Below are 21233 nucleotides of genomic sequence, written 5' to 3'. Positions count from 1 at the left end.
TCCATTTCCTGACTTTTCTAGCCCCAGAGAAAAAAGCTCCACTAATTGGAGCTTATTTTAATTGAGCCTTAATATTGGATCTCACTGGAGTTGCCCCCAGAGCTGCTGAGAACAGAAGGAAATGAAAGTACCTAAGGTTGAAGATGTGATGTGTGTTTGGGTGTGTGTGTGAAATTTTTCACTTGACCTACAGATTCTTTTCCCTGCTGAATAAATCATCAAGCCTGTTCACATTTCTGATTAAGGATCTGACAGCAGACGATAATAAAGACAATTGAGGTGTGAGACGTGTGATATGGAGCTGAAGAAATTGGTTTCTATAGTTACTTGACTGATTTCATGCAATTTTTAAGGATCTTTGTGCTAAATAAGAGTGATTTCCTGAGCAACCTTTTTCCTTAACTGTGCCTCTTGAACTATGAAATTTGTTGTTGCTTAACACTGCGGCACTCGGCTCCTAGGTGCCAGCAGCAGCAGGTTATTTATGAATGTTTTAAAGGCCCTTATTGTTTGGATTAATGTAGGAGCTGAGGCAAAACAAATGGAAATCTAGTAAGATTCTTAAAATCAATGTGGTATGTTTTCACTAAAATAGAGAAGGAAAATGCATGAACTCTGGATGGAGAGGTTTCTGGATTGAGATGAGGAGAACTGGAAAGGGAGAACATTAGAAAGAATTGAAGCCAGAAACATTTCATTTCAACAACAGAACACTTCTCATACTCATTTCTTTTTCAGTGGAAAATGTATCTAAAGATATTACCTAAAAAATTAGTATGAGAACCTTACCAATTACTCTCTTTAAGCAAGCCTGGTTTCATAGGTTATTTGGGAATGGGCAGCCTGTTATTGCTCTGAATCACGGGCATTCCTCTTTGTTTTAATTAAGGACTGATTAGATGCTTATCTTCTAATTCTACCCACTTTTGGGGAAAGATATATCAGAAAGCCTGCTCTTTTATCTTTAAAAATTGTATCCCATCTGTTTCTCTTTCATAAATCTTCTTAAACATCTGGACCAATTAATATTTCCTTGAGGTTTGTATAGGATGGTTTGTTTTCTTTTAATATTGTGCTCAATTATGCTCTAAAGGATGAATAGGTGGACTGTATTTTTCAAAGAAAATTGTTAAAGTAAATGTGGAAAAAATAATACCTCAATGAGAGCAGATGGTAGCAAACTTGGTTTTTCCCCCTTGTTGCACCTCCATTTATTTCTTTCTCCTAGCAAGATTCAAAGGATTGTGTAATTTCTTTCTAAAATATTTTAAAAGTTTGCTAGTTGGTTACTATCCTAAATCTTTCTGTTAAAAAAAAATCAAATACACTGGCTTCATTCCAAGAATAGAGCCACTGTGTATTAGTTGCAAATGTTTGATGAAACTACAGTATTGTCATTTGTATCATTCCTCTGTCCCCTAGAGCTTTTAATAACTTTAATATTCTAAGGGACTCTAATTTAGAATCAAACATACAGGGATATGATTTTTTTTTGTCTGGTTGCAAAAATCAATGACCTTATCTTAATATAGACTTGAACTGTTCTCTTGTAAGTTTCTCATTTGGGATATGCTAATTGTTATCACACTGGTATAAACTATAAAGCTTTTGTTAGTGATTTTTTGGTATTTGGCTCTCTGGGAAGTTTTCTTTGTTAGTTGTGAAAATTAGCACAGATTCCTTTCAGTTGCTCGATTTGAAATTGGCTTGCTTTCCTTTTCCAGGTGACTACGTACCTACCAAGCTCGTCATAGGAAATAGAGTAAAGACAGTACCTTAAATAAGTGCAGAACTCCAAGGAACTGTAGAGAAGTCGTAGGCTTTATTGATTTGGGAAATGTTTTAACAATGATGTTTGTCATATAAATATTAAATCATAACTTGAACCCCCTAATACATAATTTTATAATCCATGGTGGTTTCAATTGCTAGTAACTAGAGTTTTGATCTTGATCTTTTCTCCTGTGCATTTTCTTCTCTCTAATACTATTTTAGAGTCTATTCATTTCTTCTTTGCATTCTGGGTATAATGACATACTGTGTTAAATCAAGCAGGTTTTTATAAAGGTGTCTAATAATTTATTTTCATCCTTCCTATATACTTATTACAATTTTGTCATTCTTACTTGGCACTTAAAAAAATAGGCTGCCTGTGGAATTTGCCTCCAATCTAGTCTCAGTCCATTGAAGTGGCTCCTGCTGCATACTGTTCTTATTGACCTGACAGGTTATCTGTCTGTTTGAAAACCTTATTGTTGTCAGGCTAAAATGTCTATGGATATCTCTATAATTCAGACATTTTAGTGTCAACTTTGGGGCTGTTCCCCTGCCCCTTTTTCTGTTTTTGCCTGGGGAAAAAAATCCCACAGTATTATAAGCATTTTCTCTCTGTTGTTAACTTTATGTTTTAAATATTGATATCTTTAAATTCTTATTTTAAAAAATTTTCCTAGATACTTTTCCTAAAATGTAAGTACTGGCTTTCTTTCATTGTTACCACCTATTTTTGAAAGGTTTTAAATAGATTACTAATTGCCAAATTCTAACTTCAAACAAGTAGGCACATCTTTGTTTAATGCAGCTGTAGACTTGTCGAAATATGTACCGTGTGTCCTAGATTATCATCTAGCCTTCAACATTTTCCTTTCTTACCACATCATCCAGAATTCTGAGGAGCAAGCCACCTGACCTTGTAGTTCATATATCCTGATTCCTTAAACATTTGTTGTATATACTGTGACCCTTATTTCCTTTTGAATATCTTCTTTCTCCTTTGGGAAATGTGAATTCAGCACATCTGTGCAGAGTGAGACAAAGAATTCATTTACTTCCTTTTAACCATTCCTAGCATTCCCACTTACATTTGTTATCAGACAATAGAAGAAAGAAAAAGAAACGCAAGACCTGTACCTTCTGGCACATTAGCTCCACAGTGCAACCTGCAGAAACTGGGCAAAAGAATAAGTATTAAATGATTAAAATGCATGACAGATTAGAAAACTTGTACCCTCAAGTATTTAGGACTTTTGCTTATAGAAAACATAGGACATAAAAAGTAGTATAATTCTCCACATACAAAGTATTATTGTGTAAGAAATAAAATACTATATCATAAGGCTTGTTACTAATAGAACATATTTCATTATGAGAAAGACAAGATTATTAAATGGAATTTGTATAGGTATGGAGTCAATGAAATGTGAGGCTAACTATTAAATTATAGCAGTTTGTATTTAAAGTTTTATGCTTGTTCTGCATGAGCCAAAACTCATGGAATACTGGGCAGGATGAAATGAAACTTGTCATTAAAAATATATTCTAGCAGTTCAATTAATTTAGTACGGAGAAGGCATTCTTAAAATGACAAATTGTGGAAAGCTTGTGTACATAGAGAAACAGACACAAATATTTCAAAGCATTGACAGTCTAGGACCATGGTTTTCAAACTCTGGTATACATGAGAATTATCTGGAGGGTCTGTTAAAACACAGACTGCTGGGCCCCATCCCTAGAGTTTTTGATACTGTAGATCTTGGTGAGGACTGAGAGTTTGCATTTTTAACAGGTATCCAGGTGATTTGTTATTGCTGCTGCTGTTCTGGAGATCATACTTGAAACCATTGGTCTAGGAGGGGAAGGAAGAGGACCTTTAAAATCCATCACTTTTTTTTTCCTTTTGACTAAATGGTCATAAAAAGTCAAACAAAATACTGTGGTTTGAGAATCTGAGAGTTGGCATCTTGAGCTGGCATAGTCCTATTACCATTCAATAAGTTCTCTCTTGGAGGCAGAGAAGCTACACTCGTTTTTTCAGTGGATACTCTTCATAAGAGACATTTATTGGTTGTATGTCTTGATTGGTATACCTTGCACAGAAAAGATAATATTTTGTTTAGAGCTTCATCAGGAGGTTACATGCATTAATTTTAAAGTATTGGATTTGTATAGCTTGAGAAAAGTTCTGTCCTTTTGGTAGAAGAGGTATGTATTATAAATGAAATAGTGCCGGACTAGAAGTCAGGAGTCTTCTGTTTTAGATCTAACCTGCAATTGTCTGCATCTCACTTTGGGAAAGTTACTTTACTCCTTCAGACCTACTCCCATTTCCTTCTACAGTCAGTCCTTGAACAATGCATGGGTTAGGGTCACTGATCCCCTATGCAGTCAAAAATCCACATAAAACTTTTTTTAAGATTTTTTTTAAGGTTTTAAGATTTTTTTTTTTTAAAGATTTTATGTATTTGAGAAAGAGAGTGCACATGAACAAGGGGAGGGGCAGAGGGACAAGCAGAGCTCATTCAGCAGGACCCCAATGTGGGGCTCAATCCCAGAACCCTGAGATAATGACCTGAGCAAAGTCAAACACTTAACCAACTGAGCCACCCAGGTGCCCCACACACAACTTTCGACTTTCCCAAATGAATCTACTCACAGTCCTCTGTTGATGGGAAACCTTACTGGTAACATAAATAGTTGATTAAAACATAGTTGTATACTCTGTATATTATGTACTGTATTTTCACACTAAAATAAGCTAGAGAAAAGAAAAAGTTAAAATCATAAGGAAGAAAAAATAGATTTACAGTAGTACACTGTATTGACAAACGTTACCTATAAATGGACCACACAGTTCAAACCCATGTTGTTCAAGGAACAACTGTGAATGTAACAGTCCATGTTCTGCTTATGTTACAGAGCTATCATAATTTAGGGAAAGGTCAGGTATAAAAGGAAAAAATAATAACTTAAGAACATAAGCTATAGAAACATTTAAGATAGATGCCATCTTACTCTTAAATAAGTAAGCTTGAGATTGATCCAGGAACATGTTAGTTGTGTGTGTGTGTGTGTGTGTGTGTGTGTTTTATTTCAAGAAGACTGGAAAGAAGGTTGAAAAGAAAAAAATGTAAGGGAAAGATGTAGGGGGAAGGAAGTTCTGTAATCTAATACAAATTGCATTTGTATTAAACAGTACGTAAATCAATTATAATGTTTAAGTCAAAGAAGAAAGTATCTAATTGAGATTATGTGGAACGTGCTATTTTCCTGAAAGGGATGGATTAGAAGGGCTGACTAGCAAGGCATTGGACTCTACATTCTAGATTCCAAGTATTTCAGGTGTTCTGGACAGTGTCTTGACATCATAATGTTATTGGGAGAAAAAAAATAATCAGACCATATATTGTTGGGTTTGGTGGAATGCCTGCCTAATAATTTTCTTTGAAAGTTTGAAAGGGGTCCTGTGTTTCTATTGTGGTATCCCTGAATTTTAGATGAGGTGGGGGTAGTTATTTTTTTGTAACTTGCTTTGTTGGTTCCTTTGGTCTAGGATTCACCCAGTAATACTATTTAGTATGATTTGTTGGTTCCTTTGGTCTAGGATTCACCCAGTAATACTATTTAGTAATACTATTGTGGTATGATAGTTTAGGAATTAATCTTGTTTCCCCCCCAGTAACTTGCAGTAATTAGAAGTGATTATAAGCATTTTTGAGAATTTTAGAGTTTGGTCAATTAATCTTTACAAAGCATATCTAAAATTCTGTTTAAATTTTTACTTTTTAAAAAACATTTTTTGTTTGGTGGTAAGGTTTTATTGTTATTTTTATATATACTTAACATTAATTGTGAGTTCTAAGCAGGACATTATTCTTAATTCTTTGCTGAACTCAAAACCAGGTAATGTACCTTATTTCTCTTATTTTTTTTTATATTCTTTCAAATATTACTATAGCATTAACTGTTTTCATTGCTACTAATGTAGGTGTTGCTAGACAGCACACATGAGCTTTGGGAGACTAAGCTTACCTCTCAACTTCCCCTTTGCTTTATACCTTACTATCACTTTCCAAAAGCTCATAGCAAGATCAGACTGAAGATGACAGTACTTCTTATTTTTGGATCATTTGTTATAAAGGACAGACAGCTCGGCTGTTGTCCTTTGTACTTGCAGTTCCTGTATTTTTTTTTTAAAATGCCTTGCCTTCCTTAAGCACAAAAAAGAAACACATTTTTGAATTTCCCATAGTATCAGTATCACAATTATCTAAATAATTTAGTTCTTTCTGTTAATATGTCCCTGTATTTGTGGAGGGACTTGGCTGTAGAATACTTGATTTATTCATTCTTCAGCTCCTGTAATCCTACCTAACGTTTTGGATTCTGTTTTTATTAATTTTTATTTTTCCTTATCTTTTGTCCTTCAAAATTATGTACTTAGCATAAAGAATTACCTCTGTTGAACTTTACTCTGAGAGGTTGTATGATCTTTAAGGTAATCTTTTAAGGTGTTTTGGACTTGATTAAAGTGACTATTACCATAGCTATACTTAAAAATGAACAGAGACAAGTACTAAACATCAGGAATAAAATAACCTCCAACTATTATTGCTCTATTGCTCTCTAAGATACCAACTTGAGTTTTAGGGGACCTCTGCTTGATATCAGAGAGACTGTAATAAGGGAAATGAAGGTTTCTGCCTTTTTCATTAGTCATAAGGAAGGAGTGAGGATACTCTTAAAAGAGAACCTGCCAAGCCTGTTAGGTCTTTTTGGACCAAAGTGTGTGCTGCTGGTGTAAGTGAACAAGCAGGCTTAAGTTTATGAAACAAAATGTAGTAGGAATATAGCTTAACTGAAACCTATTGTCAGAATTCTGGTTAAACCAGCTTTTAAAGGTTCCAGTTGATGGAGTAAAAACACTCCGCACTGTCTCTCCCACTGAATACAGCTATACAATTTGAACAGAATGCACAGAGAAGCTATTTGAAGACTTTGAAAAGTAAATAGTAAATAAATTGGGGAAGAAGATGAGAATCCAAAATACCACTAAACCAGCAGTGTGGTTGCCATTGCTCTTTCACCTCCCCACTCCTATTCTTTCTGCTTACTATAGACATGGATACAATCACAGAAATGTGTGGCAAAGCAGAGTAACTTAAGTCCCAGCTTTCTGGCCAGAGGACAAAAAGAGGAGTGTGGGGAATAAAAAATTACTGGGAAGATTGTGGAATAGGGAGAGCTCAGGAAAGCAACCATGTATTATATTTTAAACTTCTGGACTTACTCAAGAGCTATACATTTGTCTTATGTGAATCTGATTTTAGTCAGCATATATAACACCTTTAAGAGTGGAACAAACAGAGCCCTGCTAGGTCCTAGACTGACCACTGAGTAGTACATATTTGGGACAGATTCAAGGAGCACAACAGAGGTTTTGAAAACTGAACTGCTGTTGGAGCCTAAGCCCACAGAAGACACACTGGAATTTGTGGCCTACATCTGGTGGCCTGTTTTGCATGCTAAAACAAAAATATCATACTCCAAAAGATTTAAAGAGGACCCAGAGTTTTATAACATAATATTTAAAATATTTAGGCTACTGTTTAAAATTATTTGGCTTGAAAACCCAGCCATAAAGTTCTAAAATGTAAATTTTAGAACTAAAGATGACAGTAAACAAAGTAAAACACTTGTTGGATGGGCTAGATACAAAAAAGAGGTGAAAGAGGAAAGAGTCAATGAACTTGAAGATGGACGAATAGGATCTAATCTAAACTAACAGAGAGGAAATGGATCAAAAACAAAAATCAGAAAAACAGAGCCTCAGAGACATTGTCCTCAGGGCCAATGACCAAAGGTCTGGAATTAATGTTACTGAAGTTCTCAGAAGAGAAAGAGTAAAATGCTAAAAATTTATTTGAAAAAATAATGGCTAACAACCCTCCAAATTTAGAGAGGGACAAACCTAAAGATTCTAGAAGCTCAGTAAACTCCAAACAGGACAATCACAGAAAAACTCAGGTTCAGTCACATCTAGTCTTAGAAAACAAAATATAGAGAAAAAATTCTTGAAACTAGCCAGAGAAATGTACACTTTTCCAATAAGGGAACAGCAATTAAAATGATAGTACATTTCTTATCAGAAACCATGGAGACCAAAAAGGAAGTAGCAACATATTTTTAAAGTGCAGTAAGAAAAGAACTGTCAACCAACCCAGAATGCTATATCCTATGAAAATTCCCTGTAGGAAGGAAAGTGAAATAAAGACATTGTCAGATGAAGGAATAAGAGTAGAATCTGTTGCCAGCAGACCTGCTCTAAAAGAATTGTTTAAGGAGGTTGAAGTTCTTCAGAATGAAATGAAGTGATACCAAAGGGTAACTTTGAAGATCAGGAATGAAGAAAGAGCAACAGAAATGGTATAATAGACTCATTTTCTGCTTTTGAGCTTTTTAAAATATTGAAAGCAAAAATTAACTACATTTTCAGGGATTTTCAGTGTGTGTGTGTGTGTGTATAAAGCAACTGTAACAAAATACAGAGAAAGAGGGACATCATAAGGTGTCTGTATGCCACTTGATATGGTAAAATATTGATTCTGAGTAGACTGAAAATTTAAGTAAGTGTATTGTAATCTCTAGAGCCACCACTAAAATAAAATTGAAAAAACTAGAGATATAGTAAAAAAAAAAAAAAGATAAATTGAAATATTTAAAATGTTTGAATAATGCAAAAGAAGTAGGGAAAGGGAAAAAAATGAAAAATGGAACAAACAGGAAACAAATAATAAAATGGTAGACCTAAATCGAAACATGGCTGAGTCATTATATTAAGTGTAAATGGTCAAAATAAACCAATTAAAAGAGAGAGATTGTCAGAATGGATTTGAAAACTCTGACTAAGCTGTATCTCTCTATAAGAAACTCACTTCAAATGTAATGATGTAGATAGGTTAAAGTAAAATGATAGAAAAAAAATGCTTATGTTAGAGAAGAAAGATCTCAAACCAATAATTTAACCTTAAACTGGTTAAAGAAGAGCAATATACAACCAAATCCAGCTGAAGAAAAGAAATAATAAAAATAAAAGCAAAAATCAATGACTTCAACCAGCAGAAGAAAAAAACAGAGAAAATCAATAAAACCAAAAGCTGGTTCTTTGATCAACAAAACTGATAAATTTGTAGTAAGACTGACAAAAAAAAGAAGATATAAGTCACCAATATCAGGAAAAAAGATGGAAAATCACTGCAGACCCTGCGGATGTCGAAAGGATAAGTGACTACAATGAACAACTATGCAAGTAGTTTGACAGCTTAGATGAAATAACCAGTTTCAGGGTACATGGGTGGCTCAGTTGTTAAGCATCTGCCTTTGGCTCAGGTCATGATCCCAGGACTCTGGGATCGAGCCCCACATTGGGCTTCCTGCTCAGCGGGAAGCCTGCTTCTCTCTCCCACTCCCCTGCTTGTGTTCCCTCTCTCACTATCCCTCTCTGTCAAATAAATAAATAAAATCTTAAAAAAAAAAAAAAAAGAACCAGTTTCTTGAAAAACATAAGCTATCAAAATTTAGCCAAGTGAAGTAGCTCACTACAGTAGTTCTATGACTATTAAATTAATTGAATTTATAGTTAAAACTTTTCACTAAAGAAATCTCCAGGCACAGATGATTTTACTTAGTGAATTCTCCCAAACATTTACAGATGAATTAATAATACCACATCTACACAATTTGTCAGAACACAAAAAAGAGTTAAAAATTCTTCCAGTTCATTTTATGAGACCAGCATTATCCTAATAACAAACCAGAAAGACATTACAAAATAGGAAAACTACATTTCCATATCCTTCATGAACATAGATGTAAACATGTTCAAAAAATATTAGTAAATCAAATCTAGTAATATATAAAAACAATATATCATGAGCAAGTAGAGTTTACCCCAGGATTGCAAAGCTGGATTAATAATATTCAAAAATCAGTGAATAAGATCTACCATATTGATAGTCTAAGAAAGATCATGTCAATTGATGCAGAAATACATTCGATTTCAACATTATTAATAAGAATAACTCTCAAGAATCAAGGAATAGAAGGTACCTCCTCAGTTTGATAAAGGACAGCTATTTAAAACCTACAATTAATAGTATTTTTAATGGTGAAGTGACCAAATGTTTTCTTCCAAAGATTAGGAAAAAGGCAAAGATGTATGCTTTCATCTCTGTTACTCTGTGTTATATTGCCTGTACAATAAAGCCAAGAAAAAAAAAAAAGGCATATAGACTTTGGAGACAGAAAAATAGTATGGGGTTTCTGTTCTCTTAACTATGTCTTTTATAGTGCAAACTTTTCTAATTTTTTTAAAAAAAGATTTTATTTATTTATTTGACAGACGGAGATCATAAGTAGGCAAAGAAGCAGGCAGAGAGAGAGGAAGAAGCAGGCTCCCTGCTGAGCAGAGAGCTTGATGAGATGCTCCATCCCAGGACTCTGGGATCATGACCCAAGCCGAAGGCAGAGGCTTTATCCCACTGAGCCACCCAGGCACCCCAAACTTTTCTAATTTATATCAAGTCTAATTTGTCAGGGTTTTTTTAGTTTTTTTTTTGTTTTTTAATGGACCTGCTTTGGGAGCCACATCTTAACTCTTTGCTAGGCCCTAAGTCACAAAGATTTTTTTTTCTCTTATATTTTGAGTTAATTCTTGTATAAAGTATGAGGTTTAATACCAAGATTATTTTTTCACATGTGATGTCCTGTTGCTCCAACATTTGTTGAAAACACTATGCTTTATGCTTTCTCGATTTGAGTTGTTTTCCACCCTGGTCAAAAATCAATTAGCCATATTTATGTGGATTTGTTTCTTGATTCTTTATTCTGTCTCATTATTCTGTGTGTCTGTTCCTTTATCAGTACCACATTATTTTAATAACTGTTGCCCTCTAGAAGTAATTCCTAAAATCACATGGTATAATTCTTTTAATTTTGTTCCTATTTTTTTTAAAGTTGATTTAGCTTTTCTGGTTCCTTTGCCCTTCCGTATAAATTTGACTTCATTCATTCATTCATTCATTCAGGTTTATTTATTTATTTATTTATTTGAGAGAGAGTGAGAGAGAGCATAAGCAGGGTAGAGGGGTACAGGGAAAGGGAGAAGCAGGCTCCCCACTGAGCAGGGAGCCCAAGGCAGGGCTTGATTCCAGGACCCCAGGATCATGACCTGAGCCAAAAGCAGATGCTTAACAACTGAGCCACCCAGTTACCCCTTATTTATTTTTTTGTAAGTGTTTTCCACTCCAAAATGGGGCTTGAACTCACAACCGTGAGATGAAGACCAGAGCTGAGATCAGGAGTGAGCTGCTTATCTAATCAAGCCACCCAGGTGTCCCTCCATATAAATTTTAGAATCAGCTTATCCATATCTATTAAAAAGAAATTATTGGAATTGTATTAAATATGCAAAAATTTGGGGGCACCTGGGTGGCTCAGTCAGCTACGCATCTGCCTTTTGGCTCAGGTCGTGAACTCGGGGTCCTGGGATCGAGCCCTGCATCGGGGTCCCTGCTAACTGGGGAGCCTCCTTCTCCCTCTCCTTCTACCCCTGTTTTGTTTTCTTTTGTTTTTTTTAAAGATTTTATTTATTTATTTGACAGACAGAGATCATAAGTAGGCAGAGAGAGAGGAGGAAGTAGGCTCCTTGCTGAGCAGAGAGCCCGACTTGGGGCTCGATCCCAGGACCCTGGAATCATGACCTGAGCTGAAGGCAGAGGCTTTAACCCACTGAGCAACCCAGGCGCCCCTCCCACTACCCCCGTTTGTGTTCCCTCTCTCACTGTATCTCTCTCTCTCTGTCAAATAAATAAATAAATAAATAAATAAAATGTTTTTCCAAAATCTATTAAAATCTTGAGAAGATTGAAATGCTTACACTGTTGAGTCTTATTGCAATCCATGAACACATACATGTCTTTCCATTTGTGTTTTATTTCTTTCATCTACCTTTTATGATTTATCACATACAAATACCCATTAGTTTTAGGTTTATACCTAAGTTTCTAATTGTACCTTAATAGTATTTAGAAATGATTATTGGGTGCATTCACCTTGCATCTTACAACCTTGCTAAATGCATTTATTAGTCCTAGGAGGATTTTTGTTTTTGTTTTTATAGCTTACTTGAGGTTTTCTGTGTAGATAATCATGTCACTTTCAATCCTGTTTCTACCCACAAGCCTCTAACTTGGTGCCTGGCTGTCTTTACTGAACTCGGCTTACATATCATCTTCCCCACTTGTGTATGCCAAATCTGCATTAATGCGTAGAATGTTCTTCTGGTTAAAAATGCCTAGTTTTTCTCTATTGTACTGACCAAGATACATTATTTTTTTTCCCAATTTATTTATTTTCAGAAAAACAGTATTCATTATTTTTTCACCACACCCAGTGCTCCATGCAAGCTGTGCCCTCTATAATACCCACCACCTGGTACCCCAACCTCCCCCCCCGCCACTTCAAACCCCTCAGACTGTTTTTCAGAGTCCATAGTCTCTCATGGTTCACCTCCCCTTCCAATTTACCCAAATTCCCTACTCCTCTCTAACGCCCCTTGTCCTCCATGCTATTGGTTATGCTCCACAAATGAGTGAAACCATATGATAATTGACTCTCTCTGCTTGACTGATTTCACTCAGCATAATCTCTTCCAGTCCCGTCCATGTTGCTACAAAAGTTGGATATTCGTCCTTTCTGATGGAGGCATAATACTCCATAGTGTATATGGACCACATCTTCCTTATCCATTCATCCGTTGAAGGGCATCTTGGTTCTTTCCATAGTTTGGCGACTGTGGCCATTGCTGCTATAAACATTGGGGTACAGATGGCCCTTCTTTTCACGACATCTGTACAAGATACATTATTTTTATGAAAGTTTGTTGGAACATAGGGCAAACCAAAACTATGGTCAGTTTTAATTTTTGTTAAAGCCTTGCAAAATTTTAAAATATTGTATGTGATATTTCAGAAAAAGTATAATTTGCAGAGTGGGAGAAAGTGTTTTACTACATAGGTATGGAAAATTGATGACAGAGGTCAATTTAAAAACTTTTTATTTGTTGTAACTATCTTGCAGATGCCATTTTTCTCCAGGGAAAGATTTTAAAATATAGCTTGTTGTTTGATTTGTGCTGCTGGGTAGATTAACTAAAATTGTATTTTGTCATCTAGAAGTTCCAGACTATGACAGCATCAGATTCTAACACTATATGTATTCTGTTTAAAAGGCCAGCATCAACAAAAGACGATTTCTAACTCCTGAAAAGTTTTCTAGCCGTTTATATATAAGTGAGTCCACAATTTAAAAGAGGAATTTCTGCCCTATAATTTGTGAAACAAGTGGAGAATTTTCTTTTTTTTTTAAGTTGTGTTTTCTTCCTTGCTAAAGACTTAGTTACCTACGGCTTATTTTTTATCTTTCCTCTAATATTATAAAGTAATCTGAAAGTGATGTTTATTTTATGTCCTTGAGACTGCCTATTTCACCACAGATTATTTCCTATTTTTATCCCGTTCTTGTTTCAATAGTTTCAAAATTTTGTCAGTGCTCTTTTTAAAAGAATATTTTCAGTATGTGTCTATGTGTGTGTGTCAAGTTCCTCAACAGGTTACTTTCAGTTGGCTATCTTGGAGCCTGATCTTGTTTGAGTATTTGTCTAGCAACCAGTGCCAGGTTCTTCCTTCCTTTCCCTCTATAGTAGTAAGATTTTGAAGGTAATTGAACGTTCTTCCTCTTCTGGAGAATGTTAAGGATTCATGTAGTGATATTTCATTTCAACTTGGTTATTATTATTATTTTTTAATGAATACCGTTTGACACTCACCTGCCTTCATGAATGATACTCTGTTTCATGCATTTATTTTCCAGTATTAATGTCTTATCTGCCTTTTAATGGGGAATCTTTCATGTGTCTCACTATATAGTTTAGTATCCACATAAATAATTATGCTTTGTAGATTTGGGTATTCTGGGTGAATTATGATAAAAACTACAGCAAAATAATTCTTTCAGTTTTTTAATTTTCATTTTAAAAACTTAAGAGAGCAAATGCTGACCCTCTCTATTTTTCTTCTGAATTTCAAGTTTTTGTTTAAATTCAGGTTAACATGCATAGTAAAATTGGTTTCAGGTATAGAATTTAGTGATTCATCACTTACATATAACACCCAGTACTCATCAAAACAATCAAACTCCTTAATACCCATCACCCATTTAGCCTGTCGCCCCCATCCACCTCCCCTCCATCACCTCTCAGTTTGTTCTCTAGTTAAGAGTCTCTTATGGTTTGTTTCCTTGTCTCTCTTTTTCTCTTCTCCTATATTCATCTGTTTTGTTTCTTAAATTCCACATAAGAGTGAAATTATATGGTATTTGACTATCTCTGACTGATGTATTTTTCTTAGCATAATACATTCTAGCTCCACCCATGTCACTGCAAATGGCAAGATTTCATTCTTTTTATGGCTGAGTAATACTCCATTACACACACACATACACACTCAGACACACCCCTCCCATATCATCTTTATTCATCATCAATGAATGGACATTACAGCTCTTTCCATAGGTTATCTGCTGTTGATAATGCTGCTATAAACATCGGGATCCATGTGCCCCTTTGAATATTTTTTTGTATCCTTTGGGGAAATACATAGCAGTGCAACTGCTGGGTCATAGGGTAGTCTCCTATTTTTAACATTTTTTTTTTTAAAGATTTTTTATTTATTTATTTGACAGAGAGAGAGATCACAAGCAGGCAGAGAGGCAGGCAGAGAGAGAGGAGGAAGCAGGCTCCCCGCTGAGCAGAGAGCCCGATGTGGGCCTCGATCCCAGGACCCTGAGATCATGACCTGAGCTGAAGGCAGCGGCTTAACCCACTGAGCCACCCAGGCGCCCTATTTTTAACATTTTTTAAAAAGAGATTTTATTATTTGAAAGAGAAAGAGAGCAAGTATGAGCAAGGGGGAGGGGGAAAGAAAGAAGAAAACTCCCTGCTAAGCAGGGAGCTCAATGCAGGACTCGATCCCAGGACCTTAAGATCATGACTTGAGCCGAAGGCAGACGTTTAACTGACTGAGCCACCCAGGCAATCCTCTGTTTTTAAGTTTTTTAAATAACCTCTATACTGTATTCCAGAGTGGCTGTACCAGCTTGTATTCACACCAACAATGTAAGAGTGTTCCCCTTTTTCTACATTCTCTCCAACATCTGTTGTTTCTTGTGTTGTTAATTTTAGCCATTCTGACAGATGTGAGGTAGTATTTCCTTGTGGTTTTGATTTGTATTTCCCTGATGATGGCTTATGCTGAACATCTTTTCATGTGTCTGTTAGCCATCTCTGTATATTCTTAGGAAAAATGTTCATGTCTTCTGCCCATTTCTTAACTGGATTATTTATTTTTTGGGGTGTTGAATTTAAGTTCTTTATAGATTTTGGATACTAACCCTTTATCAGATACGTCATTTGAAAATATTTTCTCCCATTCTATCAGTTACCTTTCAGTTTTATCGATTGTTTCCTTCGTCGTGCAGAAGCTTTTTTATCTTAATGAAGTCCTTCTAGCTCATTTTTGCTTTTGTTTTCCTTGCTTCCAGAGGCATATCTAGTAAGAAGTTATTATAGCCAAGGTCAAAAAGATTGTTACCTGTTTTCTCCTCTAGAATTTTGATGGCTTTCTTTAGGTTCCTTTAGGAACCTTTAGGTTTTTCATCCATTTTGAATTTATTTTTGTGTATGATGTAAGAAAGTGGTTCGCTTTCATTCTTCTGCATGTGGCTGTCCAGTTTCCCCCAATACCAGTTGTTGAAGAGACATCTTTTTTCCATTGGATAATGTTTCCTGCTTTGTTAAAGGTTAACTGATCATATGCTTGTGGGTCCATTTCTGGGTTCTCTATTCTGTTCCATTGATCTGTGTGTCTGTTTTTGTGCCAGTACCATACTGTCTTGGTGATTACAGCTTTGCAATAGAGCTTGACATCCAGAATTGTGATGCTACCAGCTTTCATTTTCTTTTTCAATGTTCCTTTGGCTATTCGGGCTCTTTTCTGGTTCCATACAAATTTTAGGATTGTTTGTCCTCTGTGAGAAAAGTTGGTGGTATTTTGATAGGGATTGCATTGAATGTATAGATTGCTCTAGGTAACAGAGACATTTTAACAATATTTGCGCTTCCGATCCATGAGCATGAAATTTGTGTCTTCCTCAGTTTCTTTCATGAGTGTTTTCGGAGTATAGATTCTTTGCCTCTTAGGTTAGGTTTATTCCTAGGTATCTTACGGTTTTTGGTGCAATTGTAGATGGGATTGCTCCTTAATTTCTCTTTCTTCTGTCTCAGTATATAGAAATAAAACTGATTTCTGTGCATTGATTCTATATTTTGCCACTTTGCTGAATTCCTGTATGAGTTGTAGCAATTTTGGGGCAGAGTCTTTTGGGTTTTTTTTACTAGATTGTCATGTCATCTGTGAATAGTGAAAGTTTTACTTCTTTCTTGCCAATTTGGATGCATTTTATTTCTTTTTATTGTTTGATTGCTGAGGCTAGGACTTCCAGTGCTATGTTACATAACAATGGTGACAGTAGACATCCCTGTCTTGTTTCTCACATCCAAGTACTAACCAGGCCCGACCCTGCTTAGCTTCCGAGATCAGATGAGATCGGGCGCGTTCAGGGTGGTATGGCCGTAGACCCCTGTCTTGTTTCTGACTCTAGAGGAAAAGTTCTCAGTTTTCCCCCATTGAGAATGATATTAGCTGTGAGTTTTTCTCTTATAAGGCTTTTTGATATTGAGATATGTTCCCTTTATCCCTACTTTGCTAAGGAGTACTTTCAATTTTTGGCATGAAGATAAGTATAGAATAAATCCATGTGAAAGTGTGATATGTAGAAAGGGTTTGTAACAAGAACACTTGGCTCTGAGTTCTGTTTCCACTACTTATTATTTATGTGACCTTTAGGAAGTTTTCCTAAGCTCTTAGAGCATGTCTTCCTTGATTAAAAAAAAAAAAAAAGGATGAATACATGTATAATTTTCATATCCTATTATAGTAATTAATATATCCTTTTCAATGTGGTTGTGAGAGTTAAATGAGTTAATTTTTAACAAGGTAGTTTGTAAATCATATAGCATAGAACTGTTCCCTATAACACACAAAAACTGTCTTTATTTTCAAGTGATTTTCTTTTAATCTGGAGAAGTTGACTATGGTTTGGTTAATATCTCTCCAATTTGCTGTTCAATTTATTCTTCAGGCATTTCTTACCTGTGGTTAAAGTAAGAAAAGATTAAGCTCTAGATGCCTTTCTTTTCTTGTTTTTCTTCTATTCTATACTTCTTTTTTACCTAATTTCTATCTCTTCTATTTATAGATTGAGGACTAAAGATTATGTTGGAGTAAAGGCATTAGGAAATGATGTGCTCTTGGTTATTAGGGGAATCTGATATTTATTTTGTACTATAACTTATTTGGTGAAGAACACAGAAGTAGGCTTAGTGATCAGTTTGTTTCCTCCTCTTAGCATGACTGTGTGTAAACATTGTTTTTTTTCTTTTATTCCATCTTTAGTTACAACAGTTGGAGCTTGCGCAGATACAGCATAGAGATGCTAACCTCACAGCTCTTGCTGCTATTGGACCAAGAAAGAAGAGACCACTAGAATCTGGGTCTGGAAGTGAGGTATTGAAGTAATGTTTGTTATTTTATTTTTCTTGTCAAGAAAGCAAGCCAAAAGGAAGCAAACAACGTGTAGATAATTTACCCTATCTAGCATGCTGGTGCTGCCAAATGCTTGTTAAAACTCTGCCTGTTTTACAAAATCTTAATTTCTCCTGGTTTTTTGGATATATATCACCTTGAACTTTACTCCTGCTGATCACTTATTTTATACTTCCTCCTGTCTCCCATCTCTAGTCCACTATCTCAATTTTTTATTTCTGTACATTCTTTTCAGTGACTTACGTAATCCTGTTTCTGCTGTATATCTAAATCTAGCTCATCTCTTAAGACCAGATCTGCCCTCTTTATTTCCTGCATGAACGAACCACTATTCATTTCCTCATTGACTTCTTCTTGTCTTAGTGCATAATGTGTTTGCATGGCAAATTAGTCTCTGTTCCACATAGGATGCATATTTTTTCTTTGTAAGATTTTAAACATTTTGAGCAAGACTATAATCCTATTCATTTGTATTCCCCCACAGAACCAGGCACTTATATACTCATTAAAAATTGTTAATTGTTTGACTCGCACCTAGGAAGGATCTTCCTTACATCCTTAGAACAAATATTTGATGTAATGGTGCACTTATCGATCAGTCATCAGGGTGAGATAGAGGTACAGTAAGGGCCCCGAGATAGGATCAGCAGTAAGAGTGTCACGGCTCATCTGTTTTGCTTGAGACAAGCTCCTCCCTAGCATTGACCCTGAACACAGACAGTTCTTAAATGAATGACAATCATCTCGGTAGAAAAAGGATTTAAAAAATCAGTTATTTTTCATTATAAATGTAGTGAATATAATGTGTTCACATGCCCCCCACCAAAAATCACAGTATAAAAAAATGTTTGAAAAATAAGTGTTTCCTTCTCACAGATTTCTGGTTCCCCATCTCCTGCCCAACCAGATATATACATTATTAAGATTTTGAAATAGCCATCCAAAAATTTGTCATGAATATGGACATGTATCTCATGGGTGTTCATAAATCCACGTTTGATTTTGTTTACTTAAACATGTTCAAACTAGAGTTCTTGTTCTGCCCTTGGTGTTTTTCTTTTTTCCTGGATCTTTTTCCATAATCTCCCTCATTGACTCCATAATTTTTAAAGATATAGGACATTACTATGTTTAGATAAACACAATTTATCAACCTATCATTTAATGGAAATTTAGGCTTTTTTGCAGAACGTTCTTATACTGACATTGTTATGTTTGTCCAATATAACTATAGGCTAAATTCTAAAAATGGAATTCCTGGTTTAAAGGCTGTGCATGGTAGGAATAACTTTTTATTAAAATCGAAACGCACAATGATAGAGTAGTATAATGAATCTCCATATACCTACCACCCTGTTATACCTACTATCAATTTATTCCCAGTCTTTATTTATATCTGCACCACCTCCCTCGGGTAAGTTTTTTGTCTTTCAGGTTATTTTATCTTATTTTCTTTTATTTTTAGAGTTTTTTTAATTTATTTGAGAGAGAGAGCAAGCAAGAGAGAACACAAGCAGGGTGAAAGGCAGAGGGAGAAGCAGACTTCCTGCTGAGCAGGGAGCCCGATGTGGGACTCGATCCCATGACTCCCTAGTTGTCAGAGATTTTTAAGTGTCTTTTTCTTTTCTTTTATTTTTGACTCTGAGAAAGGTCCCAGGTTAAGGGTCAGGGGAAGATGTACTTTTGGTGTTCAAACAGATAAAACCAGTTTATATGATTTATTTATTGGCATTAAAATGTAAAATTATTAACTTTTAAATCTCAGATATATCCTTAGATATAGATATATTGAATAATCTGTTTGCTTGGTGCTTGTTTAGTTTTGAGAATTTGAGTATGTATATTTTCCCCTGTATTTCTTGGACTTCAAGTTTAGGTAGTTGTCAGATTTTACTGTAATATATAACAGCCAGTACTTGAAGTAATGCTAATCTAAATTGAAAATATCCATTTTAATGAGTTAATGATGTTTTAGTATTTATTTAGATCCTTATTTTGAAATTAGCTAAAGACTACTTTCATTTTTGTTGATTTCTATTTGTAGTGTTTTTAACTTTAAAAGCAATTTTCTTTTAGAAATGTGAAACAGGAGAAGACCATATTGTATGTTCTTCTGATATTTATTGCTGATGTGTTTGCCCTTCCAGTAACTTAAATAGCATCAACTGGGATTGTTTATTTGTTTGTTTGTTTTGAAGATTTTATTTATTTGAGAGAGAGCATGGGGGAGAGCATGGTGAGAGAGCATGGGCAAGAGAGAGAGCACGAGCAAGGGAGAGAGGGAGAGGGAAAAGACTCCTTGCAGAGCTGGAGCCAGACATAGGGCCCAATCCCAGGACCCTCAGAATATAACCCAAGCTGAAGGCAGATGCTTAACTGACTGAGCCACCAGGCTCCCTAATCGGGGTTATTTAAAACCCTTTATTCATTTGTTTTACTCCCTCACAAATAACACAAAAATGACTTATGAAACATTTATATTTTTAATATTCTATACCTTGGAAGCTGAGGCTTTCCTTTTTGTCTTTCTTTATAAATGGGAACCTGAAATCTTACCTGTTAGTTTTAAATTAATAAATAAAATAAAAATAAATAAATCTTATTCTAATAAGAATAAGCATATAATTCCAGAGGGGAGTGAGTCTGGTTCTTTAAAGAGCAACTTCTTAATTCAAATGCGATTGTTTTGTCCACTAAAAATTCAGAAAACTAAGCTTACTACCTTTGTACTTATAGATCACCATTTTTTGATAATAAATCAACAATAATAATAAATTTGGAGAAATTAGTTTTAGACTTTTGTCCTTTAGTATTTTTTCTTATGTAAAAACTGGGTGGCTCAGTTGGTTGGACAGCTTCCTTCGGCTCAGGTCATGATCCCGGAGTCCCGGGATCGAGTCCCACATCGGGCTCCCAGCTCCGCGGGGAGTCTGCTTCTCCCTCTGATCTTCTCCTCGCTCATGCTCTCTCACTGTCTCTCTCTCAAATAAATAAATAAAAATCTTTAAAAATAAAAAATAAAGGAAAAATGCCTCTTACCCTAAAAAGGTCTTTCTATTTGTGCAACTTATATATTAAACTGGCCTCTAGTAGATTTATATTCGATACTCTCAGAAGTCTTGAAAAAGTTGAATAGCATCAGCTGCTGTCTCCTTGTATTACCATAGCAAAAAGCAACAAGTACCAAATACATTTTGGATCAGATATTTGTACCATAAACCTATTCACATTAAGAAGAAAAGAAAATAGTTAAAATTTACTACTTGGGAGTATTTGAATTTGTCCTTAATTTACAGCTCTGATTTGATTTACATATATATTAACTTTTTTTTTTTTAAAGATTTTATTTGTTTATTTGACAGACAGAGATCACAAGTAGACAGAGAGGCAGGCAGAGAGAGAGAGAGAGAGAGGGAAGCAGGCTCTCCGCTGAGCAGAGAGCCCGATGCGGGACTCGATCCCAGGACCCTGAGATCATGACCTGAGCCGAAGGCAGCGGCCCAACCCACTGAGCCACCTAACAGGCTGTACAGATACTTATACAGTAAATTAGGACCTACTTTAAAATATAGAGTGTTTGCATATTTTTATTTTTTTAATTAAATTTGTTTTTAAAGATTTTATTTATTTATTTGTCAGAGAGAGAGGAGCAAGAGTGAGCACAGGCAGACAGAG

At 35.3% G+C, this 21233-nt stretch overlaps 1 protein-coding gene across 1 annotated transcript in view; it reads left to right on the top strand.

The window, feature by feature from the left end:
- Positions 1–21233, top strand: part of TAF4B (TATA-box binding protein associated factor 4b) — a 132081-nt gene that overhangs the window by 86025 nt on the left and 24823 nt on the right. The window contains exon 14 of the mRNA XM_044243243.1: positions 17409–17519. Coding sequence (XP_044099178.1) covers positions 17409–17519 — 111 coding nt within the window. The remainder of the gene's footprint in view (positions 1–17408; positions 17520–21233) is intronic.

The sequence above is a fragment of the Neovison vison genome, chromosome 3 (assembly GCF_020171115.1).
Source record: "Neovison vison isolate M4711 chromosome 3, ASM_NN_V1, whole genome shotgun sequence".
NCBI classification, from domain to species: Eukaryota; Metazoa; Chordata; class Mammalia; order Carnivora; family Mustelidae; genus Neogale; species Neogale vison.
The sequence above is the reverse complement of the archived record's forward strand: the minus strand, read 5'-3'. Positions and strand labels throughout refer to the sequence as shown.